General features: G+C 47.7%; 1 protein-coding gene across 1 annotated transcript in view; it reads left to right on the top strand.

Annotated features, from left to right (window-relative positions):
• The first annotated feature begins 5677 nt into the window (after positions 1-5677).
• Positions 5678-26746, top strand: part of SHISA7 (shisa family member 7) — a 28848-nt gene continuing 7779 nt past the window's right edge. Inside the window, exons 1-3 of the mRNA XM_015414424.1 lie at positions 5678-6225; positions 8756-8910; positions 9106-9108. Coding sequence (XP_015269910.1) covers positions 5678-6225; positions 8756-8910; positions 9106-9108 — 706 coding nt within the window. The remainder of the gene's footprint in view (positions 6226-8755; positions 8911-9105; positions 9109-26746) is intronic.

Here is a 26746-nt window from a genome sequence, read left to right as displayed (position 1 = left end):
GAGAACCAATTATTGATTCCGGCTATATTTGTAGCACAAGAGGTAGTTGGACTTGCAGGGGCTGAATTTCACTATAAAGAGAACGTTCTTATCTGAGATGCTACAAGAGAAGGTTGTTCTGCTTATTGCTAGAGGGAAGTGGTACTTCTTGTTCTCGGCTGAGATGAGAAAACAGATTCTTGTGTAGAAGAACAGAAGCTGAACTGAATAGGGGAGAATTGAATGGGGGGAAAGAGGACACAAAAAGGGTTTACTTGTGCTTTATGTATTGATTTATACGGTGTCCTCAGTCAGACATGGCACATTACGGAGTACCAGAGGCAAGAACTGAAGGGGGAGGGAAGAGGAAACAAAAAGGGTTTACTTGTGTCTTATGTGGCCCCTACCTGGTGGAACGAGCTCTCGGAGGAGATCAGGGCACTGCGGGACCTTATGCAGTTCCGCAGGGCCTGTAAGACGGAGCTCTTCCGCCAGGCTTTCACATAGGGGCCACCACTACCACCGCCACCAATGAGGTGGACAACATCGGGGTAAGGATGGCCCAGGAAGATCTGCCACAATTTCTGTGTGGCCACTGGATTTACCTGGTTGAGCTATAGGATAACATCACCCTGGAGAACCATCTGGAGACCATCTTGTTAAATTGAGTATAATTTTTATTAATTGTCATTAATGTTTTATTGCTTTTATCTGTTTTATATGGGCTTTGCCCCTTGTAAGCCGCCCTGAGCCCGCTCTGCGGGGAAGGCGGGGTATAAATCTTAATTAATAAATAAATAAATTATGGATTGATTAATACGGTGTCCTCAGTTGGACATGGCACTCAAGAGGCAAGGCTCTGAACCAAAGAGCTTCCAGTTTTATGTGACTCTAGGAAGGGAAGGAACATGGAAATAAACCAGGGGAAGAAGGTATGTTCATTCTAGTTAAGCATGCTGAGTAAGGGCGGGGGCCGAGAGGTGGCGTCCAATGCTCCCTCTAAGCTGTGGAGTCTTGTGAGCAAAAAAATTCTACTTTGTGCGCTAGTGGCATTAAAGTTGTGAGCGAGTGATTTGGCTATTGCATACATTAGTTTGCTCTGGAGCTGTTCTTCCTGAGCTAAGACAAAAATGTATGCGCCAGAAGCTAAAAAAACCTGTGAGCTAGCTCACAGTAACTCAGCTTAGAGGGAACTCTGGTGGTGTCCAAGCCTTCCTGCAAAGTAGGGGGAGGGGGTGGAGGAGGATTTGAATCAAGTGAGTGAGGCATCATCACAAGGGTGTTCTGCTCCACTCATGACAGGCAGTGGGAGAGGGCCATTTGGAAGGAGTAGGGAAGACACCGATGGCTGAGGGATGTAGACCTAGAAGAACAAAAGCCACAGGCATGAATTATTCGGGGGGAGGCAAGGCTATAGCAGTCTTTGAAGGTGAGAGGTGTTGCAACAATGGGTGGGTGGGAGGCTGAAATGCCTTCTCCCCATGCACAGTGGTCCCAAGGCACATTATTTATTTATTAAATTTTATTTTTTATACCACCCATTCCCTGTAAGCGGGGCTCAGGGCAGTGTACAACAGTGGATAAAACAACATATCATATCAGTTAAAACATTTAAAATTACAATAAGATTTCAGTCCAATTAAATCCTTAAACATAAATTCCAATTATGTTACTGCCTTGCGGTGTGTGTGTGTGGGGGGGTGAGAGTGCCAGTCAGATGGACGCCGTCACTGTCTTCAACCGAATGCTTGGCGGAACATCTCTGTCTTGCATGCCCTGCAGAACTGCATCAAGTCATGCAGGGTATGGATGTTACTTGGCAAAGAGTTCCACCAGGTTGGGGCCAGGGTGCTAAAGGCCCTGGTCCTGGTCGAAGACAGACGGATACCTCTCAGGCCGGAGACCACAAGCAAGTTCTTATTAGCAAAGCATAATGCCCTTAGAGGGATATACCAGGAGATATGGTCCTGAAGGTACCTGGGTCCCAGACCGTTAAGGGCCTTAAAGGTAAGCACCAAAACCTTGAACCTGATCCGGTGCTCCTTGAACCTGATCCAGATGGATCGGGTCCATCCACATCAATTTGGGAATTCCCCAACAGAAGACTTCCAGCACATGTCTGATTGAAAGTCCACGAGGACTTTGTGACGTGTGAATCTGTTGTTGTGGGGCGACTGAATAGGGAGGGGCCCTTGCCTTCACACCCTGCTTCTGAGCTTCCCTGGGATCTCTGTTTAGACCATGGTGGGATGCATGATGCTTGCCAAGATGCACCTTCGGTCTGATCCATCTGTGTTCTTTTTACATGCTTACATTCTTATTGGAGCATCAGAGATTGCAGTAGAGGAGCTGTGTCTCAGTGGTAGAGCATCTGCCTGGTGTGAAGAAGTTCCCAGTTTCAGTCCCCGGCATCTCCAGTTAAGGAGGAGATGTGAAAGTCCTCTGCCTGAAACTCCAGAGAGCTGCCACCAGCCCGAGTACACAGTACTGATTTTGGTGAACCCAGGGTCTGATTGAGTATAGGGTAGCTTCATGTGTTCACTTTATCAGTGATAAGTATGTGGAGAAAGGGGAAATTTGGCCACCCAATATCATGTTGTTTCACATTTTCCATTCCCAAACAATGCTTATGGAGTCACTTGCCTTTGCATGAGAGGGAAGCAGAGAGCACAGTAAGAGCACATAGTAAGAATCTGTTTACAAATGATTAGGTATTACTACAGTAGGGTTGCCAAGTCTGGGTTGGAAAATACCTGGAGATTTTGGGGGTGGAGCCAGGAGAGGGCGTGGTTTGGGGAGGGGAGGGGCCTCAGCATGGTCCAATGCCACAGAGTCCACCCTTCAAAGCAGCCATTTTCTCCAGGGGAGCTTGATCTCTGTTGGCTGGGGATCAGTGGTAAAAGCGGGCAACCCTATACTACAGTGCAGAACCAAGCAGACAGGCAGGTGGTACAGGGTTACCAACCTCAAGGTGGGGCCTGGAGTTGTCTTGGAATTACAGCGGATCTCCAGATTACAGAGATCTGCTCCCTTGGAGGAAATGGCCGTCTCGAAAGGTGAACTCTATTGCAGGGGTGTCAAACATAAGGCCCGGGGGCCAGAACCGGCCCCTCCAGGGCTCTTATGCAGCTGCCAGCAAGAGCCACTCAGATTGTGGCTTCAGCATGATGTAACAACTTCATCTGCAGCAGTCAAGCAGCATGAGAGCATCTGCCCGGTGCTGTACCGCTGGCTCTCCAGTCCACCCATATGGGTTTTCCTTTGCATCCCCCTCCCAGCCCATGAGACCTTGCAGTGAGGATACACCAACTCAGAGCTTACCAGCTGCTGTTCTTTATACAATTTATCTCTCCAGCACCTGGCATTACATTTTATGGCACATATGGCCCGGCCCGACAAAGTGACATTTATGTCAGATACGGCCCTCGTAACAATTGAGTGTGACACCTCTGCTCTATTGTATACCACAGAGCCTAGAAGAAACCGTCGTTCTAGAGTGACACGACATCCCTACTGTGCTACCTCCCCCCTGCAAACCTTGCCCTCCCCAGGCACTGACCCCAGATCTCCAGGAATTTCCCAGACAGAGTTGGCAGCACCAAAGCAGTGTCAGTTCCAAAGGAACATCAGCACTCGGAAGTCTTCATCCAACTTGCTGTTTCACTTCCCAGTCTTCAGCATCAGCAGCACGGTTCCATTACAGTTCACACGGAGTTCATCTCTTTTGTACAGGCTTGGCTTACCCCTATCAAAGTCCTTTTTTCTGACATTGCGGTTTCAGCCACGCACTGAGATTCTGCAGCTTTGCATATACACATGTGAAACTGATAGCGTTTCTCAAAACAGAGGCCCTGGCCTTCAGCTTTCTACTTAAAAGCCCAACTTTTACCTCAAGAGTGTATTAGTATTGTTGGTATTAGAAGAATTAGTGTTAGTACTGTTAGTATTAGTACTGTCAGCAAGCAGTAAGGAGCCCAGGGGGTGGGCATATGCAACATGCCCCGCCTCCTGCTCCCAGCAGTCCTCAGTCGGGCCACGAGGAGCAAGAAGCAGCCAGGTAAGTTGCGGAGCCCCCCCCCCCGGCCCACCTTCAGGGACAAGCTCTCCCTCCTTTGTGAGGGCAGATCTGCGTGTGTCCCCCCCCCATAGCTAGCAATCCAAAACAGTCCAGTGGAGCCTGAGCGGTGGGTGTTGCCTTCTGTGACACACTTCTGGTGATGTCAGGGGGTGTGGCATATGCAAATAAGCTATGCTAATAAGTTATGCTAATGAGCTCCTGAACCTCTTTTTCTATGAAATGACCCCTGACTGTCAGTATTGTTGGTGCTGGTGCATACCACAACCCAGTTAACTTAAGACTCAACTGTACATTACAATTTCTTCCATGTTTATTTTAAATGACTTTTGCAAATGCAACCTTTCAGACTGCGTTATCAAGGAGCAGGATGGTGCGGGGAGAAAGGGAAACTTTAGCCCAGGCCCGTAGCCACAGTGGGGCATTTAGGGGCAGTGCCCACTCACTCATGGCCCATGGCCCACAACTCCCACGGCCCCTACCTGTGCCCTTCCCTGCTGCATCGTTTACCTCGGCCGCTACAGGAGAAGGAAAGCCAGTGGGCCAGTGCAATTAATACTCTGCAAGTATGCGCTCTCTGCTACAGTAGCGGGGGGGGGGGGAGGCCTGCCTTTACTGTAGCACAGAGCTCAAAGCCCCCAAATATTAATCCCGCCAGCCCGCCAACTCTCTCTCTTCTGTAGCGGTTGAGGCAAACGAGTGTGGCCGGCAGGTTAGGAAAGACCCTTTTCTTCTTTGCCTGCCTACCTACGGGATATCTCTGTCTCCCCCCTGCTCCCTCTCCCCTCTCTCTCCCCTGCTTCCCTGCCCCCCAGATTTCCCAATGCCCCGCCACCAAATATTTCTAGCGACACCCCTGATTTAGCCCCTTCCTTCCCTGCTGTTTTTTTTTGGGGGGGGGGTTTGCTGGAAAAGCTGCCCACGAACTGGCTTTACCCTCTCCCCCCCCCCCCCTGTCCCCCCCCCCCCCCCCCCACTGGGGAAGCCATACACTTATTTGTAAATGTTTCTTACCAAGAATAGCAGCAGCTGAGTGGAGGGGCTTTTTCTAATGAGAAAACAGCAAAGAAGTAAAGGGTTAACGTTTCCTTCCCTTTCTCCCCCCCACCCCCATTCTCCTCCTTGATAAAGGAATCCTGGAGACTGTATTTGCATAAGGAATAAAGTCTTTAAGCTCAGAGGAAACCATAGCAGGTAGCCGAGTTTAGCTTCCTATGTAATATGGCTCATGATGTCTGCAAAATAATCCGCCAGGAATTATCTCTGGAAATTTTGAAAAACATGGGATTAGAAGAACATTACATTTTATTTCCCACTCCTGGAAAATGAAAGGTAGGTGGATTTGCCTGAGATAGCGTCTTTTTCTGCTCCAAATTAGTTTATTCTTGGCTGGAGACAAATATGCTTTCCATTAGAGCCAAGTCAGCTGTATTTTTGTTTTTTTTTGCTGAACTTCAGAGTTATGGAGTTTTACTAAAGGCATCCTCACCTGTGACTTTTATCTTTCACTCTTTTCTCTTGGCAGAGTTTCTCCTGGGTCTCTTTTGTAAACTTTTTTTAATACATCAACCCACACCGTGGGCAAAACTGTGCTTGATCTTCTCAGTCCCATCTCGCTTCACCATGCACCAGTTGCTACCCGTACTGATTTATGCAGCTCTCGAGTCCCTGGCTGGACATACGGCACTGGCCGTCTTTCAGGCACCGCCTCACACAAACCAGAGCTGGGCATTGCCCACCTTCTTGGCCCACCTCAAGCGCTTGGCATCCTCAAACATCACCACCACTGTGATCAGCAGCAAGGTCCGGGTCTCCGAGATGTGCCAAGGCTATTATGATGTCATTGGCCAGTACGATGCTGCGTTCAACTGCACCACGGGAGGTTACCGGTACTGCTGCGGCACCTGCCACTACCGCTTCTGCTGCGAAGACCGGACCAGGAGACTGGAGCAAGGGAAGTGTCCCAAGAGTCCGCCGTGGATCACCACCCCGTCCACCGGCACATCCACGAAGGGACCCGAAGCACCGAATGGGAGCAAGCAAACTGGCAATAGCACTGTGTACGTGATCTGTGGTGTCATTAGCTTCACCTTAGCGGTGGCACTTGGGATGAAATTCTTCTTCAGCAAAGCCTCAAGGAGGCCGCACGGAAGAGAGCTCAACGTGCCCAGGTAAATGTGTATGGCAGAGTGGGGCTGAATGTGGACCTTAGCTCCTCTGGGGTTAATCCTGATGGGACCTTGCATTAGAGCTGAACTTGATCCTGTTCTCGGGGCTGACGAACACAGTGCAAAGTTCATATGGCCACCATGAGGATTCTGTATTATCTGAACTGGCCCTAAGTTTTCCCTTCAGAGAGTAAATCTGGACTAGAGATAGGATCTTCCTGTGTGGTCTGCTAAATCGAAATGTGCATGGGAAAAAGTGTGCTTGGCTGACATATTCCTGGTTGACACATTTGATTTGCAAGGTTGTGATAGGGGTGTTATTTGGAAGGACAAGGAGAGAAGCAGGGGCAGTGGATATCTCCTGAGAAGGGGTTGTGATGGTGCTCAGGTATGTTTGGAAGTTAATTGCCCTGCCCACCATTCTCAGTCATATGGAAGGACCAGGGGTAATACAGTGGCAATGGAGGTGCTGGGGTAATACAGTCAGGGGTAATACAGTGGCAATGGAGGTGCACTCTGCCCATTCCCAGAGACACTGTCATTGTCTGTTATATTCTTGAGCAGTGTATGTCAAAATTGTATTCCAAGGAAGTCTGGATTTCCTTGAAAGCGTGTTAGAAGTTTCTCAATGGTTGTGGTCACACGGTCCTTTTGATTGGGTTTCACTGCTGTTCCCTCTCGCATTTAAAAGTGCTGATCAGGCGGCCGAATCCGTCTCCCGCACCGAAGTGGGCTCACCCGTGCGATCCTTCTGGTTCCCTAGCAAGTTTTCCGACACCGGGAAAATCAAGTACTTTCCGGGTATTTGCGCTTTAAATCCGTGATTTCGCCAATCTGGACAGCCATCTCTTGCAATGATTGCGATTAGGTCATCTGACCTTCCTTTGCGCAATGAGTTTTTTTCCCCACCAGCTACCGCCTTTGTGCGCATGAGCAATCCTGTACTGAATAAATGTTTAAACGTTCAAGTGCAAGTATAGACTCCCGCGCTTGGTGGTACATTGCCGGTTCATTTTGTTCACTGTTTGGAGCGGGGGGGGGGGGGACCTGCAAAAACAAGGGAGTACGGCAAGTCCAAGTGGGTGCGGTGATTCAGCTGTGTGCATATGCGCATGTGCAAAGCAATTTAAAAAAAAAAACAAGTTGCGCCACTGCTTGGGCGGCACGGCTGCCTGGATGGTGCCCGGAGCCTCCTTGCGTGATGCTAGCGGTTGGGGGAGGGATGTGTGATCATCCCAACCTAAAAAAAATATTCCCGATCAAATCTATAGCGGGAACAAATTGGGATAAGCTTGCCGTGTGACCACACCCAATGAAAAGATGGGTAATGAATGGGGGGGGGGAGAGAGAGCTCTCCTGCAAAACTATTGTATACCGATCAGTCCTCCCCTGCAATATGCAAATTGCATGGGAACACTAGATGTGTTCTTGCTCATCTTCTACTAGTGCAGGGGTCCTCAGCGTAGTGCCCGTGGGTGGCAAGGTGCCCGCCAAGTGTTTTTAGAAAGTGGCCAGAGCCAGGTGGTTCTTTGGTCCAGCAGGGCTTCTGACTGGCCACTGAAGATCTGATTGGCTGTGCAGATGTTTAAAAATGTCGCTTTAGCAGCAGCTGCCGCCACAGCACAAGGACCTTCGCTGTGTGACTGCAAGTAAGCCGTGTATGCTGGAATATATTTTAAAATAGTATATTCATTTTAAAAGGCCTCCTGTTAAATGGAGCTTCTGCCTGAAATGTGAAAGACTTACTATTGGAGTTATGCATGACCTCGGTCCCTGACATTTTGGGGTTGTGGGGTTACCATTCCCCAGGTGGGGGCGGGGGATCCCCCATTTCTACGGGCTCCTGCCTGCCGAGGGCCAGCTGGCCAGTGGGAGGAAATTCCCCTCACCCCCAAACAGTGACATCGTGCATGATGCGCTGACATCACCCGGAAGTGATGTAGGGACATTGGTGATGTGGGGGTTGATGCTCTGGTTTTGGGGCAAAACTCTATGGTTTGAGGGTGATTTTACCATAGAGTTTTGCCCCAAAACTGGAGCATCGGTCACAATATCACTGGCATGCCTACATCACTTCTGAGTGACGTATGCACAGTGTGCGATGTCCCTGCCCACTACCGGAATGCCCTCCAACCCTCCCACCGGCACGACAATCAGACCTGGCAACCCTATGTGGTTGGCTCTGCCTACTAAAGCAGCCATTTTATGGATGGCTTTACCTCCTGTGGTGGCCATTTTGTGCCTGTGCCCACAACCCTGTGTCAGAATTCCAAAGGTGTTCACAGGCTCGAAAAGTTTTGGGACCCCTGCACTAGAGGACTGGGGACCTTATGTGGAGTGGAGCCCAACTTAAGATGATTCATACTACACATGAAGCAGGGTGTTTGCCCAGCACTGCCACGCAACACCATTTCCCATAATCATTAAGCTAGTTAAATGCATGCTCCAGGTGTCTCTGCTCAGCCACAGCAATCACTATGCATGACTGCCTTGCTAGCCATTTAAATGACTCTTGATTTATTTTCCTGGACAGGGCTCTGGTCGACATTCTCAGGCATCAAGCAGGGAGCGGTTCATGCTCCGAACGCAACAACAGCCTCGTCATTAACTCGAACTTCCAAGACAATGGTTCAGCTCGACCCCCCAAGAACCTGTACAGCACAGTGAAACCTTCCAAAAGCAGCCACGGTAAGGAAAAGCAGGTGCAGTGCCATGGGGGGGGGGGGGAGAGGAGCTAAGGTGGACAACTTCTGCAGCAGATACTGTAGCTATGTTTTTAACAGCAGCTTGATCAGCAGGTATTAAATGGAGGCTACGTTTGTCTCCATGCATGGCAACTTTGACCTGGCCTTCTTGACCGAGACCTGGTTAAGGGAAAGTGAGACAGTTTCTCTCTCATCTGGCTCCACCCAGTTTCTCAGTCCTACATCGACCTCGAACTGGAAGATGGGGAGGTGAAGTTGCGATTCTTATCCAAGATGGTTTCTCCTTCCAGAAGATCCTTGCCCCAGAGATAACTGGAAATGAATGTGTGGGCCTCGTATGGGGTGTCAGGGGGGAAGTTGGCTATCTTACTGGTTTACTGTCTGCCCAGCACACCAGCGGATACCCTGCCGAAGCTGGTAGAGGCAATCTCTGAATGGGTATTGCATCTCCCGAATCTGCATGACTTTGGGGAATTCCGGTATCTATGCAGACAATGTTCTCACTGGAGCTGCTTTGAACTTTATGTCTGCCGTAGCGACATTAGGCCTCTCCCAGATTGTTTTGACTCCCACACATGAAGTAGGCTACATGCTGGATTTGATCTTCTGCGTGGGTGTGGATCTGGATGATCTAGTTCAAGTTGAGCCAGTGCCATGGTCAGATCACTTCCTCCTGAAGGCTAGTTTGAGTTTCGTTACCCCCATCGCAAGGGCAGCGAGCAAATTTATGCTCACCCGCAAAGACTCATGGATCCTGTTGGATTCCAGAATGCTCTACGGGATTTCTCCAGCATGGACAGCAGTTCTGTGGATGAGCTCACTGAGGCTTGGAATGCCAGGCCATCGATAAGATTGCCTCTGGACGCCCTCTGTGCCCCTATTCTTCTCCTGCTCCTTGGTATACCAAAGTCCCCCGCTGGGGGTGGAAGATGGACTTGGCAACCCTAGGTGGTGGGGAAGGCAGCAAAGAAGACTTATTTTTCTGCCTCCATTGCATCTGCAAGTTCATGTCCAGGGTGGTTCGGAACTTGAATGCGAGGTCCCAAAATTAGAAATTTGGTTTTCATTTGTGACAATTTTGTGACTTTCTTTGAAGATAAAATCTTGACGCTGTCATGACCTTGCCACCAGCTTTGTTCCCAGTAGTATCCTGGAGGCTCTGTGTGTACATCAAGGTCTTTTTTTTTTTGGACCACTTCAACCAGATCTCATTTGCTGACGTTGGCAGGATCCTGTTAGCTGTAAAGCTGACAACTTGCCCCTTGAATCCCTGCCCCTCATGGCTGATTAAATGCTGCTGTGAAGTGGTTGGAGGTCCCCTGAGAGAGATTATTAATTTTTCCCTCATGCAGCGTTGCTTCTTTAGGTCCTTGAAGGAGGCCATCGTTAGACCCCTTCTCAAGAAACCATCTTTGGATCCTGAGAACCTAGCCAATTACTGCTTAATATCAAATCTTCCTTGTCTCGGGAAGGTGATTGAGAGGGCAGTGGCAGAAAAACTCCAGGGGTTCCTGGATGAGACATCAGCACATGACCCCTTCTGGGTTTGGAACTGAGACAGTGCTAGTAGCCTCGGGGGACAACCTCCACCATCAATTGGAGAAGGGTGGGTTTGCGCTGCCGATTTTATTGGACTTGTCAGTAGCATTTGACACAGTTGATCATTCGATCCTGGTTGACCACCTGGCCTCGCTGGGGGTTCGTTGGACCACCTTAGTGTGGGTTCTTTCATTCCTCTGGGAGCGCCATTGGAGGGTAGTAGTTGGGGATGAGTGTTCTGCTGAGTATTCTCTTGAGTGTAGGGTTCCGCAAGGCACAATTCTCTCCCCTATGTTATTTAATATATATATGCACCCTCATCGGAGCTTTTTAGGAGGTTCAGACTTGGATGCCACCAATATGCAGATGACACCCAGCTCTTCCTCCTACTGGATATGCAGCTGGACTCTGCACTGGCAGATCTTTCCCATTGCCTTGAGACCATGGTTCATTGGTTGAAGCAGAGCTGGTTGAAGTTAAATCCATCTAAGACAGAGATATATAAGAACATAAAAACATAAGAGACGCCAGTGTTGGATCAGGCCAAAGGCCCATCTAGTCCAACACTCTGTCACACAGTGGCCAAAAATACCAGGTGCCATCAGGAGGTCCACCATTGGGGCCAGGACATTAGAAGCCCTCCCACTGTTGCCCCCCCAAGCCCAACAAGACAGAGCATCACTTGCCCCAGAGCCCCTATCTATACCTTGTGGCTAATAGCCACTGATGGACCTCTGCTCCATATGCCTATCTAATTCCCTTTTGAAGCCGTCCATGCTTGTAGCCGCCACCACTTCCTGTGGCAGTGATCAGGCTCTCATATATTTAACTGTTAAATCCATCTAAAACAGGGATCATCTGGCTGGGGAGGTCTGGACAGTTGGGGGGAGGGAGGCTTTCAGCTCCCAACTCTTGATGGGGTCCAACTGTCATTAGTGGACTCCGTTAAGAGTCTGGGGGTCTGGCTTCTCCTTTCTGCCCCTGGACAAGCCAGGTGTCAGCAGTGGCAAGGATGGCATTTTTCTATTTGTGCCAAGCTTGCCAACTGTCTCCATATCTGTCCCATTCTGACCTAGCCACGGTGATTCATACCACGATTTCCCGCATTGACTACTGTAATGTGCTCGATTTAGGGCTGCCCTGAAGGTGCTCCTGAAATTATAGGCAGTCCAGAATGCAGTGGCAAGATTGCTGACAGGTTCTCCTTGGAGAGATCATATCTATCCTGTCTTGAAACAGCTGCACTAGCTGCCTATTGAGTTCCTGAACAAATTCAAGGTGCTGGTGATTACCTTTAAAGCCGTAAATGGTCCGGTGGACTGCCTTTTCTGACATGTCCCCCCTCCCCCAAATTTGCATTCTTCAATGTGCAACCTGCTTGTAGTACCTGGCCCCCAGGATGTTCTCCTGGTATCCACCAGGACAAGGGCCTTCTTTCTGGTGGCCCCATCCTGGTGGAACCAGCTGTTAGACAGTACACAAGCCTGTAGGACTTATCTAAGTTCCATGGGGCCTGCAAAGCAGAGCTCTTCTGTTTAGCTTTTTATTAGTCAGGTCTGTTTATGTGGGCTGCCTTTTAGTTTTATTTGTATTATGTTTTTAATTGATAATATTTTAGCTGTTCTTAGCCGCCTCGAGACTGCTTGGCAGTGAGAGGCAGTATATAAATTTAACAACAACAACAACTGATACAACAGCAATAATAATGTGAAAAGCTGGTTTTCAGCTACCTAGCAGCAGACCAGGCTTTTTGTTTTAATCCACTGGCAATTTTTCAGTGATGTGTGTGAAAGCTTGCCATTTGGCTACTTGCAATGGGTAAACCCCTTCCCTCGGACCCAATCCCTCGCCCTTGAGAAATGGAAGAAAAAATGGCCAGAGAAATTATTTATTTATGGGAAACATTTCTGTGCCACTTTTGCACCCAAAGAGGGTTCTCAAGGTGGCAGACATCAAAACATTAAAATGTTTCAACATTAAAACATTCAGGCATTAAAGCATAAATTATATATAAAATATTTAAACATTCAATAAAGATGTATAAGCACACATAACAACATAACCAGGGAGGAGGGCCAATCACAATTGTTGGAGGTATACCAAACCAAACAATAAAAAAGTCTTCACTTGCTGTTAGAAGCAAACAATAGAGGAAGGCAGACAGATCTCTCTGTGGAGGGAGGTCCAAGGGTTTGGCACCATGACCAAGAAGCCCTTATCTCAGGTAGCCACCTGTCCTGCCTCAGATGGCGGGGTAACCCAAAGCAGGGCCTCCAAAGATGACAGGAGTTGATGGGTAGGTTCATATGGGAGAAAGTGGTCCTTCAGCTATGCTGGTCCAAGCAACATAGGCCTTTAGAGGTCAGGACCAGCATCTTGAATTGGGGCTAGGATGTAGATGGAACATGATTGGAGAGATGTGGTCCCTAAGACCCATTCCAGTCAACATTCTGGCCAGAGCATTCTGTACCAACTGTACTTTCTGGACCAGGGTGGATAAAAATCAATGATTTTTTAAAAATTAAATCTGATATTTTATTTAAATCGGGTTTTTATATTTAAATTGGATTTTTCAAATAAAATGCTTTTTGATGAAAAATCTATCTAAAGATAGTTTTCTATTTAAGATATAGCCCAAAGGTTATTCATAATGAAATATGGATTAGTTTTTAATTATATAGCATGAGACTGTATATTCATGCAATGTTTACATTTTTGTTGGTAAATGAATTCTATTAATACATTCACAATGTCATGTTCTCCCAGAGGTTTCTGTAAGATTATTTGGGGCAATTTTTCTATCTAGAAGATCATATCACAGGTGCTTGGTTTTGCAGTTCTCAAAACTGTGAATTTGTGTCAGCAGAGATAACATGCCTCTTCTTCACAGCAGAAATGTTATAAAATAAACATACGGAGTTGAGAAAAAGACCTTAATCCCATTGTTCCACTGCAAATCTATGTAGACAGAATCAACCCCTTACCTCTTAAGTGCTAAGTTTCAAGAAGTTCAATGGATAGAAGATTGTTTGGAGTGGAATAGATCTGCACAAGGAGCTAAAGGTGAGGAGGGAGGGGCAAGCAGTAAAAATGAAAGAGAAACCTTTTGAGCAGAATACTCCACAGGTCTTTGGATCTTTGTGTATAAAGCCTGAGGTTTATCATACTATACTCTCCCTGGAGGAGAAAACCTATAATGGCAGCGGGGTTGGGGAATATTTTAATGAAGTTCCTCTACCTATGGGTAAGTCAGGCATGTTAATAACAGTGGTAGTTGGTGGTAGTGGTGGGCAGCTCCTAATTGAAAGCCTGGTGGAAGAGCTCCATCTTGCAGGTCCTGCAGAACTGTAAAAGGTCCCCCAGGGCCCTGATCTCCTCCGGAAGCTCATTCCACCAGTAAGGAGCCACCACTGAAAAGGCCCTGGCCCTAGTAACGGCAAGCCTGGCATCCTTAGAGCCTGGGATAATTAATTGATGTTGTGACCCCGACCGTAGTGCTCTCTGGGGTGTATATATGGGGAAGGGTGGTCCCTCAGGTATGTCGGACCCTGGCCATATAGTGCTTTAAAGGTAAGTAGCAGCACCTTGAAGCTAATTCGGTGCCACTGAGTGGCAGTGAATACAATGAGTAATATTAAACAAGGAGAAATGGTATAAATAATAAAATAACAACCCTGACTTTTGTGTTTAGGGAAATCCATCATCAACATAAAAGATTCTGGAAACTATCCACATTTGAGGTCACCTGTTCTATAGTTCCTCCTGTTCTACAGTTTCAGAGTTATCTGTCTAGCATAGTGTTTTAGACACATCACATACATCACGTATCCACAGTATATCACCTACAAGAAAGCAAAAATCCGACCATTCAGGAACCAGCAGATTAGAAAAAGAGTTAATTGATGAAAAAATTGCCCAGTTTGTTTATGCGACAAACTCTTCTTTCTGTCTGATTGAAAACCCACACTTCATTAATATGATTCAGTCATTGAGACCAGGATACACGCCACCCAGCAGAGCACACGTTGCAGGGAAACTGTATGACAGAGGCCTATTAGGCACACACAGTTTACTGCAGAGAATCTGAGCAGTCAAGCCTTTAAGCTTGACTTTGGATTCTGTGCCTGCCATACCACACCATTCTTTTTCTCCGGTGTATTTATTCTGCAGCTACAACCAAAAAGCACAGTTTTTCTTAATTGGGGTGGGAACGGCACTTGTGACATGTGGGGGGTGGTGTCCAAAGGTTTTTAAAGATTTACGCAATTGCCCTTGCGCAGCTGCACAGTAGCGTCAAATAAGTGCCTTCCATTTAAATCCTCCTAGTTCAGTTCATTGAAAGTTTTTTTAAAAAAATCCTGAAACTGACCAAACTATTTTTGAAACTGACTAGAGCAGCTGAGAAGCTCCCTTATTGCCAAACTCTAGTGGATTCTCTGTTGTGTTATCGGCCACTGTGAAAAATGGAAAAGAGTCACACCCTCCGCATCCCCTTTTTCATTGCCACACAAGCACCATTTGGAATTGTGTGACGAGCCTCTCCTGGGTGCCGGGGGGGGGGTGTTTCCACCGGTGGCCATGGCGTCTGGCTGGGTTGCGCTGGCAGTCGGGGTGGGTTCACAAAAGGGAGCTGCAATAGGACCTCAGAACAGCAGGGAACGGGGTTAGCAGCACCCCTCAGATCCCTCTGCCCCATGAGCTGGAGATCACTCGCCCCCTTTGCTCTCTCTCTAGCCGTCGTGCGTAGTGTCGCCTTCTCACGTTCTTCCTCTCCGGTCCTCTCAAAGAGCCCCTCTTTTTATTCCCCACACTCTCCTGCCAGCGCCACCCATCTTCCCCATCTCCCTCTTCCCCCATCTGGCCCCGCCCCTGTTTATATGCCAGGACGCTCCTCGGGCATCTGGGGTGTGGTCAGCGGTGGGCTGGTGGTGGTCTTCTTGGCCCGGGGCTGCGCCGCCACCGCGGGCGGCTTCTGTCCAGTGGGGCCTGAGTCATGTCGCTCAAGGGAGGGGTGCCACGGGGTTCGCTGGGCGGGCTTCGCCCTGCCGGTGGTGTACTTCTGGCCTGGGTCCCCAGGAATTGCCCCATCATGCCTTGTCCTTTGTGGGGGCTGTGCTGTCAATTCTCCACGGCTCGTCTGCCACTCCTGGGGTGAGTCGGGGTGTGGGTATGCCTCCGGGGGTGGGAGGGATCGTCCCGGGGCCAGTGAACTGGGACAAATTGTTTTATGAATTATTTTCCTTGCAGTTTAATTTTTTTTTTTGTAAGGATACAAGACTAGCAATAAAATGTTAATTTGAATCCACCATATGCAAAAGAGTGCCCACTCCCTGCAGGCACAGCTCTGAGCTGCCTTCTCTTGCCACCTGGTTTAAACCAGTCCAGCTGGGATTGCAGTGTGAAAAGACTGCCTGCCCTAGACATTTCTTTTTTCTCAGCGATCCAAGACTAGCAATAGTCTTATATCACTAGACTCATGCCGCTTGTAAAAAATAAAATAAAATGTAAAACAACGAGGGGAAAAGTAATGGTGCTTGCACAATGATGAATGGTGGAAGGTACAGAGTGAACAGAACAACCTTGATATGGGCAGGGGAGTGACCCTCAAGGAGCAGCAAAGGGGCAAGGGGGGAAATCCAATGGAATCTGTATGCTTTTGAATTACCTTTGGCTTGGAAGCAAAACAAGGGGGAAATCAGCACAAAACCACTCTCAGAAAACCCGGGGAAACAGCGATCGGAAAGCGAACTGAGTGCTGAAGGAGGGAAAATCAATGCAGAAGGAAAAAGAAAACCCAGAAGAGATGCATGGTGAAAGCAAGGGAAAGCACCCATGCATAATAGGCCAGAGAAATGAGCAATGTGCAACAAGTCCAGAGGGTAAAATTGTTAACCTAAGTCTTGATGGGTGGAGTAGTGTCCACAATAATCCTGTTGTATGTGCTTGTACAAACAGAAAAAGGGAATGTCTTCCTTGCAGAAACAATTGATATGTCAGGAAATGTAAACACAGCAGAATACTTACAAGACACAGCAGCAAAAGCTATTAAAAATGTGAACAAAAATTCAAATGTCTATTATGCAGTTTGCTCACAAATGCTGGAAATGTATCCAAGATGAGAAGAAATTTAGAAGAGCATGAAGAGAATACAAAGCTAATAACATACGGCTGCAGTGCTCATTTGCTGCACTTCCTAGCCAAAGACTTCAGTATTCCGGAAATAAAAACAAATGTTGTTGAAATTGCTAAATACTCCCTTAACAATCATTTTGCAGCAGCAACTCTGAAAAGAATGCTCCCACAAGATGTTCGATGGAACTCTGTAACGGACTGTTTTGAGCCGTATATCAAGAACAGGCCTATTCTGATGACAGTTTGTGAACAAAATCAAGAGAAACTAGATGGCACTGCCACGGCCAAAATCCTCAACATTGGGTTTAAGAGAAACATATGCTGAGCATCCTGAAACCCATTTCTGAAGCTTTAAAGGAAATACAGGAAAATAGCTGTTTTATTGCTGATGCTGTTGAAATTTGGAAGGAACTGAGTGAGCAATTAAAAACAGAACTACACAATGACAGAATTAAATTACAAGCATTAAAAAAAAGAACAGGACAAGCACTGTCTCCAGCTCATTTGTCAATATCTGGTACCAGGGTCAAACTTTAAGTGCTGAGGAAGAGGCGTTAACTATGACATGGGTATCCAGCAATCACCAGTAAAGCCAACTATAATAAACTTCAGACCTAAGGAGGAACCATTCAAGAAATATATGTTTGCTGGTGATGTTTTAAAGAAAGTCACACCAGTGAACTGGTGGAAGTCACTTAAGCACTTGGATTTAGAGACGGTTGAAGTAACGATTTCACTTTAACAGCAGTAGCTTCTTCTGCTGGCATAGAAAGAATATTCTCTTCCTTTGGACTCATTCATTCTGAATTGAGAAATCTTTTGGGACCTGATAAAGCAGGAAAGCTTGTTTTTCTTTTCCAGATTATGAACAAACAAGAAGATGAAGATGAGTGAGCTGCAGAAGACAGTACTTTAAGTTTTTTATGTGGACCTGGCTGATACTCAGTCTAAGTTTTTTTGTTTTTTCATGTATATATTTTTGAAAGAACTGAAAAATAATATAAAATACAGAAAGGAAAAGAGGGATTGCCAAATATAATTTAAAATGTCATAGATTATTATGTAACCAAATATAAAAGAATAATATTTCTCCCCAACGTCTCCTTCGTTACACTGAAAAGTTTTTTGGACTTTGTCTATAACATACAATGATATTTACTTCCAGTGGGTACATTTATATTTATAGTCATCATTTTACTTTTCAGATTTGTATAACTAGACTGTTTTGCAGCTATATTGTTAATTTCATCATTGCTACATACTCAGTGTTACATGTTTTCACCTCTTCTGCATACATGCTGTTACCTTTAACAGATAAATAATATAACAAAAATACAGAAGGACAGTCTGTTTATCTGAGCCTATGGGGAGGGCGGGATAAAAATCTAAATAATAAATAAATAAATAAATAAATCTCATAACAGGAAAATTTAAAAAGATGTTCTCCTCAGAGTCCATTTATATTCAGGATGTTACATTTAAATCTGATTCTCATTCTGCTTCTTCTTCATTACCATATATTTGTATACAATATTTTAAACTGCTTCTCATTCTAAATTGGTTTCCTGCTTGGATAGCACTCATAGTACACACTCCATCTCTCCTCAAATTTTGTAATCAACCTTTATCTCAAATAAGTTGTCAATCTTGCCATTACTGCGTATTTGGCAAGTTTATTTCCCCATTCTTTTAAGCATGGACAGATGTCTCGTTTCCATTTACTCCTTACAATAAAGTACAGCAGAAAAGTTGCCCAAATACGAATGTTTAACCTATTAAACTGGAGATAGTTCACCTTGCAATAATTTCATAATTATCTATCTATGTATTTCTAATGGTACACTGTAGACCCGATATAACGTGGAAGTTGGGGTCCACAGTTTTATACTGCGTTTTAGCTGAGTCCTCGTTATACTGAGATCGGTATCAGCTGAGCAGCCTTGTTTGCGTCGATGGCCAAGGGCTGAAAGGGCCCTGCCTTGTACGGCTGCCAAGAGTGCTCGCCTGGAACCCCTTCCAGTCCCTGCTTGGCACGCTTTGGAGCCAAATTAGGCTTGGGAGGCGCTGTGCTCTGTCAAGCATGGGCTGAGTCCAGCCCAGCCATGATTCTGAAGCTGCTCAGGCACACTCAGAACAGCAGCAAAGAAAAAGGGCCCGGCGGGCAATGGCTGTGCCTCCAGGGAGCCCTGGCAGCTGCCATGGGGAGGAGGTCACTGCTGCTGTCGTGTTCAAGAACTAACTTGGTGATAACTGAACATGAACCTCTGGTATGCACCCGCACGGTGTCAGCAAGCCAGGGTTCCATCCGAGAGTCAAGTAAAACAGCAAGATCTGGGATTTAAGGGTCACAGGTGGAACACCAGGGCAGTGATCAGGAGCTGAGTGTCTACCTGAAAAAGCAAGCACAGGTTACAAGGCAAAACACAAGACAATAGGCAAGGCAGAACTCTGTTCACTGAGCAGACTAGTGCACAAGGGATGGCGAGCTAAATTGTTTCCATGCTGACCAGGGGTCAGCCTCCCCGGAACACAGGTGTCATAACTCAGCTTCAGAAATTAGTGCTGACCATTGTTGTTGAGCAATTAGGTGGGCACTCCTTCCCCTTTCCACGTTCTTTACGTCTTCTACACTCTGCTGGTTCAGAGGATGCAGGCGGTGAGTGGCACTCTGACCTTTGCCCTATTTCTCTTGTCTCCTGCCAGAATGAGTAACCCTTGTCACCTGATGTGTCTTTTGTGGGCTCTGCCTCTAAATCCAGCTGTTCAAGCAGGCATTCCACAGGTGCAGGGCTTGACTCCTCCATTTCCTCATCCTCAGAGGAGGAGGAGGCTGACTGGCTCATAACAACGGCCGGCTGGAGAATGAAGAGGGAAGCAGGCAAGGGGAGAATCAAGTGACGATGAGCTCTCCGCCAGGCTCGACTGGTCGTCACTGGTCTGGGGGAAGCTGCTTCCAGTTCCTGGATTCCCCACCTCAGTCTCCTCTCTGCATGGGAATGCTGGGAGAGTTCTGCAGCTGAGCTGCAGGGAGCAACCACAGAAGAAAGCAGTCTGCTCCCAACTGCTCAGCTAGCTATAACGCGGCTTAGCAGGATCTTTTATAATGGGTCCAAGCTCTGACTGCAATATAAATGATCCCGTGTTATATGGAGCCACATTATATCGGGTCTACAGTGTATAATCAAATCAGTAATTTTTTGATATAACTAAAACTAATCTGAAAAAAAATGTTATTCTAAGAACAAAAGCTTCATCTGGGTGTAAATATTAAGATTATACCAGCAAGAATGAGTCTTTATGTAGAAAACCATGATTTAAATCTAGTCTCAATGACTAGTGATTTAAATTGATTTGATTTAAATCAAATCCACCCTGTTCTGGACTGTCTTCAAGGGCAGCACCACACAGAGCACATTGTAGTAATCTAATCTAGATGTTAAATGCATCATAGTGTCAAGTTCTTTTCCACCCATGAAGGGCTGCAGCTAGCTCACCAAAGGCACTTGCTAGCCATAGCTTCCACCTGTTTATCCACAAGCAGCACCCCCAAGCTATGACCGTGCTCCTTTAGGGGCAGTGCAACCCCATCCAGAACAGGACATATCCCATTTCCTAAGGGAAACCTTCCTCCAACAGTAGCACCTCCATTTTGTTTGGATTAAGTTTCAGTTTGTTAGCCTTCATCCATCCCAAAACTGCCTCCTGGTACCTGCCTCCATAGTGATACTCTAGGAATTTCCGCATGTCACATCCTTCCTAGACTCCACCCTCCCCAGGCTCCACTTTCAAAATCTCCTGGCATTTGTCAAGGCAGTTCTGACAATCCTAGGGATGTGGTTCTCACTGGGCTGGGGGGAAGATGTACTGCAAGGAACAGACAAAGGACTCCAGAGAGGGGTTTGTGCTGCAGGGACCGCTACAACTGAGCCTTCCTGGCTTCTATGACCAACACATCCTATCCAAAGCCCTGTTCTGTTGTGACTATAACATCCCGGCCTAGAGAACTGTACGAAGGTGCTTAATTTTAATGCCCTCTCTAAAGTTGCATTGGGCCTGGCCAATATCTTTGCAAGAAAAACCATCTAGGAACCACGATGGATGCTGTTCTGAAACCTTTGGAAATATAAATGTATCAGACGTCCATCTCTTCCCCTTCCTGACTCCCCAATGCTAATTGATCCAGCAGAACTGAGATCAAAGATAGAGATGAGGACATAGGCCACATCTTAATTCCCTGATAGGCGCTCACCCCCCTCTGAGTTGGCCATCTCCTGGCCATGGCAAGCCTTAACCCTGGTAGGATCATGCCTTCTATTCTTCATGCCCACCTTAGCTCCAGCCCTTCCCTCACCCCATTTATTTTCTTGGAGAGATATCTCTTGCTAACTCCTGCTCTTTGGAGGGGTGCAGCTGTTTTTATATATATATATATTTATATCTATATCAGCAGCAGGCATTAAGCTGCAAAGCGTGTGGAGAAACAGCCTGTCTTTCCCTTCCAGGGGGAAGAAAAAGCTTCTGAGCAAGAAGAATAGCATATGCCGTTTCCCTTTCTCCAGTCCCCACCCGCTAATTTCCCTTTCCTCTCCAACACCCCAGGCACTCTTGACCCCCTCCACCAACATCAACAGTACCTCCGTAATCATAATACCCATAAGAATATGTAGCATGTGGCTCAGCCTTCTTTCTCTCCCAAAGTAATGGCTGAAGATTTGGTGTCTCCACCCCCCACCCCCGCCAGTGTGGCGTACTGGATAGAGTCTTGGAGTAGGATTCTGGGAGGCCTGGGTTCAAATCCCCACTTCTACCATGGAAGCTCGCTGGGTGACCTTGGGCTCTCCCCACACTCTCATCCCACCCTACCTCACAGGGATGTTGTTGAGAGAGACTGGAGATGGGGTGAATGATGTTCTAAGCTGCTTTGAGTCACAGCTGGGGAGGAAAGCCGGATATAAATAAACAGTTTCAAAATAAATGCGAATTCATGCTGAGTGGGAAAAGGTAGTTATTGGAGAGTTCTGAGCTTATACTCTTCTCCTAAGGTTGCCAGCTCCAGGTTGGGAAATTCCTGGAGATTTAGGGGTGGAGTCTAAATAGGGCTCACTTTGGGGAGGGGAGGGACTCTAATACCATAGAGTCCACCCTCCAAAGCAGCCATTTTCTCCAGGGCAACATCTCTGACATCTGGACACCAGTTGTAATCCTGTGGGATCCCTGGGCCCTTCCTGGAAGTTGGTAACCCTATTCCTTCCCATTGCCTTTGTTGAACAAGAGTGGGGAAATTAACTTCAGTGTGACCAACTTTCTTTCATCTTTAACCAGGCTTTTAAAAATTGTTTCTAACATTCCATTCTTTCAGAAGGCTTTACTGTGCTGCAAACCCACATTGCAGTGTTTCTCTTTCACCCTCTCTGTAAGCAAAGTAATGTTTTGCTGCATTCCCAGGCAGGCCTCTGGATATACAGCTTACCCACATCTACTAACCCTACTAGTCAGTGTAGGGGCATCAAGTTTGCAGTGAAAGTGATTATGACCCTCGTCTTGGATGATTATGACCATCCTCCAGTTCGTCCTCACAAAACACTGGGAGACGAGTCACCCTGTCTAGATAGAATGCTGCAACAGAGCAAATGATCCGACCAGGTCCGAGAGGCAAATTCAGAGTCTGCCCACCGCTGCTGAACACCAAACAAATGGCAAGACAGATTGAGCACAGAGCAGATATTACATTACGTGAATCTGCCACTGAAAACAGGAGCCACGTGCTTCGTTTTTTGTCTTTGTCTGTAACGTCTAGAGCAGTTTACCAGAGTGTGATGTCACAGATTTGCGTATTTCCCCACTGTGGTCATGGAAGGAAAGAAGAGGAGTAGAGAGTGAGATCACAGGGAAGGGGACGAGACTGAACCATCACCGGGAACAGGAATCCCCCAGCCTTTTTGAGCCTCCAGCCAGGGCTGGCCCGTCATTGACAAAATTTAGGCAGCTGCCTAGGGGCGCCGGCTTGACGAGGGCACCACTCTGGCCGGCCTGCCGTCCCACCTTCCCCTCCCGCAGAATCCAGCCGAGCAAGAGCTAGGCGTGAATGTCAGGCTGCTATTCCTATGGTGCAGCGGCGGGTCTTCCGGAAAGGAGGCAGCCTTCGCCACCGGTGGGGATGCCATTTCGGGCCTCTGGGGATGCGGGGAGGGGAGGCGCACACATGGGGACATCCCCGCGGGGTGGAGGAAAGGGGCCCAGCGGCCTGCTGGGCCACACATTGCGCGCAGCTGCCTCTCCCTTCCCAGCAGCTGCCCCAGGTGGGCGGAACTTGCTCTGGCCGCACTCCTGCTCCAGAGCCATCATGTAAGCAGCCCCGTCCCACTGTTCCAGCCAGGAGGGACTGCAACAGGAGTGCCCCCACCCCCCGCCTTTGTCGTGCCCCTGAAACCAGACTGCTGGTGATCGCAGAGGGTGCCAGAAAATTGGTGGGCGCATGGGGGGGGGGCACCTAGTGTGCAAAAAAAAACACAACAACCTGGGGCTGGCCCTGCCTCCAGCCACCTTTGAAATTCTGACACAGGGTGGTGGGCGCTAACACAACGTGGCTGCCACAGGTGGAGCCAACCACAAAATGTCAGGGAGTCAGGCTGTGAATAACTCTTTAACAGTAAGTCTTCAACATTTCAGGCAGAAGCTCCATTGATGAACATACTGTTTATAAATATTTTCTTGCTTACACACAGTGTACCTTCAGTCATGCAGTGCTGTGGTGGCAGCTGTTGCCAAAGCCATATTCTTAAAAACCTGCACAGCCAATCAGATCTCCAGTGGCCAATCAGAAGCTGTGCTGGGCAAAAGCCCCACCTGGGCCATAATCACTTTCTAGGAACACTTGGCAGGCACCCGGAAAGGTGTCAGCGGGCACCACGTTGGGGACTCCCAACTAGAATGACAATTTTTAAAACTGGCCCATATTCCATTGACGTTCACAACAGGCTAATAAACAGACCTTACCAGGCTTGAAGAACTTCACCACTTTGTTTCTACAGATCAAAGTGCTGCAAAAGGCAGTTTTGGCCATTTCCCCTCCAGCAACCCCAGGATGATCATTTGCAGGGCCTTCCTATAGTCAGGACTCCTTGAAAAAAGCAAGCTCAAGCTCCCCCCTCTCTCTTGCTTGAAAAACACCCTAATGGGGCAGATTGAACCCACAGGCTTCCAGTAAGCAGACCTCTTGAGCTGAAATGTCAGTCTAGGCTTTTGTTCCACCGTGTCCCTTCTCCGCATACTGTGAATCTGATTTTACATTATTTTGTGTTTATTTTTTGTAATATATTCTGTCTTCTGTGACAGAAAAACAGTTTAAGCTGTTTAAATAAATTCTTACTCCAAGGCCACAGCCTCTAGCTTTGTGGAAGGCAGCAGGGCAGCATTCGGGCCAAGTGCAAAGAACTTTTCCTGGGTTGTAATCAGTGTTCCCTCTATGCCGAGTTAGTGTGAGCTAGCTCACAGTTTTTTAGCCTCCAGCTCACACATTTTTGTCTTAGCTCATGAAGGATGGCTCCAGAACAAACTAATTTATGAAGTAGCCAAATCACCTGCTCACAACTTTAATGCCAGTAGCTCACAAAGTAGAATTTTTGCTCACAGGACTCCACAGCTTAGAGGGAGCATTGGTTGTAATACGTGGAAAGTCCTGACCTGGATAGCCCAGGCTCGGAAGCTAAGCCAGATCTCGGAAGCTAAGCAGGGCCTCCTTCCCCTCCCACAGAATCCAGCCGAGCGAGAGCTAGGAATGAACGTCAGGCTGTTATTCCTATGGTGCAGCAGCGGGTCTTCAGGAAAGGGAGGCAGCCTTCGCCACCAGTGGGGATGCCGTTTTGGGTCTCCGGGGATGCGGGGAGGGGAAGCGCACATGTGGGGACGTCCCCGCAGGGTGGAGGAAAGGGGCCCAGCGGCCTGCTGGGCCACACATCGCGCGCAGCTGCCTCTCCCCTCCCGGCAGCTGCCCCAGGTGAGCGGAGCTTGCTCTGGCCACACTCCTGCTCCAGAGCCATCATGCAAGCAGCCCCGTCCCACTGTTCCAGCCAGGAGGGACTGCAGCAGGAGTGCCCCCCCACCCCCGCCTTTGTCGTGCCCATTAAACCAGACTGCTGGTGATCGCAGAGGGTGCCAGAAAATTGGTGGGCGCATGGGGGGGGGGCACCTAGTGTGCAAAAAAAAACACAACAACCTGGGGCTGGCCCTGCCTCCAGCCACCTTTGAAATTCTGACACAGGGTGGTGGGCGCTAACACAACGTGGCTGCCACAGGTGGAGCCAACCACAAAATGTCAGGGAGTCAGGCTATGAATAACTCTTAACAGTAAGTCTTCAACATTTCAGGCAGAAGCTCCATTGATGAACATACTGTTTATAAATATTTTCTTGCTTACACACAGTGTACCTTCAGTCATGCAGTGCTGTGGTGGCAGCTGTTGCCAAAGCCATGTTCTTAAAAACCTGCACAGCCAATCAGATCTCCAATGGCCAATCAGAAGCTGTGCTGGGCAAAAGCCCCACCTGGCCATAATCACTTTCTAGAAACACTTGGCAGGCACCTGGAAAGGTGTCAGCGGGCACCACGTTGGGGACTCCCAACTAGAATGACAATTTTTAAAACTGGCCCATATTCCATTGACGTTCACAACAGGCTAATAAACAGACCTTACCAGGCTTGAAGAACTTCACCACTTTGTTTCTACAGATCAAAGTGCTGCAAAAGGCAGTTTTGGCCATTTCCCCTCCAGCAACCCCAGGATGATCATTTGCAGGGCCTTCCTATAGTCAGGACTCCTTGAAAAAAGCAAGCTCAAGCTCCCCCCTCTCTCTTGCTTGAAAAACACCCTAATGGGGCAGATTTAACCCACAGGCTTCCAGTAAGCAGACCTCATGAGCTGAAATGTCAGTCTAGGCTTTTGTCCCACCGTGTCCCATCTCTGCATACTGTGAATCTGATGTTACATTATTTTGTATTGTGTTTATATTTTGTAATATATTCTGTGACAGAAAAACAGTTTAAGCTGTTTAAATAAATTCTTACTCCAAGGCCACAGCCTCTAGCTTTGTGGAAGGCAGCAGGGCAGCATTCGGGCCAAGTGCAAAGAACTTTTCCTGGGTTGTAATCAGTGTTCCCTCTATGCCGACTTAGTGTGAGCTAGCTCACAGTTTTTTAGCCTCCAGCTCACACATTTTTGTCTTAGCTCAGGATGGATGGCTCCAGAGCAAACTAACATATGCAGTAGCCAAATCACCTGCTCACAACTTTAATGCCAGTAACTCACAAAGTAGAATTTTTGCTCACAGGACTCCACAGCTTAGAGGGAGCATTGGTTGTAATACGGAGAGCCAGTTTGGTGTAGTGGTTAAGTGTGCGGACTCTAATCTGGGAGAACCGGGTTTGATTCCCCACTCCTCCACTTGCACCTGCTGATGTGACCTTGGGTCAGTCACAAGCTCTGGCACAGCTGTCTTTGAAAAAGAGCAGTTTGTGTCAGAGCTCTCTCAGCCCCACCCACCTCACAGGGTGTCTGTTGTGGGGAGGGGGAAGGGAAAGGAGTTTGTAAGCCGCTCTGAGACTGCTTTGGGTAGTGAAGGGCGGGGTATAAATCCAATCTCTTCTTCTTCTCTTCTCTTCTCTTCTCTTCTCTTCTCTTCTCTTCTCTTCTCTTCTCTTCTCTTCTTCTAATACTTCAGCCTGCGTGGAAAGCCCTGACCTGGATAGCCCAGGCAAGTCCGATCTCGCCAGATCTCGGAAGCTAAGCAGGGCCGACCCTGGCTAGTACCTGGATGGGAGACAGGCAGAGGCCAGGCTATCAAGACACTTCCTCTGAATGTCCTCCATGCCCTAGTAGGAGTTGCCAGAGGTCACCATGACTTCCAGGCACGGGCACGTGCGCGCACACACTCACAGATACCAAAAAAAGAGAGAGGAAAAAATACATGAAAAAACAAATAGATTGGGGTGGGTACAAGGGTCATTTCATGGGAAAAGAGGTGCAGGAGCTCATTAGCATAACTCATTTGCATAAATCATTTGCATATGCCACACACCCCTGACATCACCGGAAGTGTGTCAGAAGGCAACACCCACCGCTCAGGCTCCACTGGACTGTTTTGGATTGCTAG

The sequence above is a fragment of the Gekko japonicus genome, unplaced genomic scaffold (assembly GCF_001447785.1).
Source record: "Gekko japonicus isolate JY-2015 unplaced genomic scaffold, Gekko_japonicus_V1.1 scaffold243, whole genome shotgun sequence".
NCBI lineage: Eukaryota > Metazoa > Chordata > Lepidosauria > Squamata > Gekkonidae > Gekko > Gekko japonicus.
Note: the sequence above shows the minus strand (reverse complement) of the source record. Positions and strands in the feature narration are given on the sequence as shown.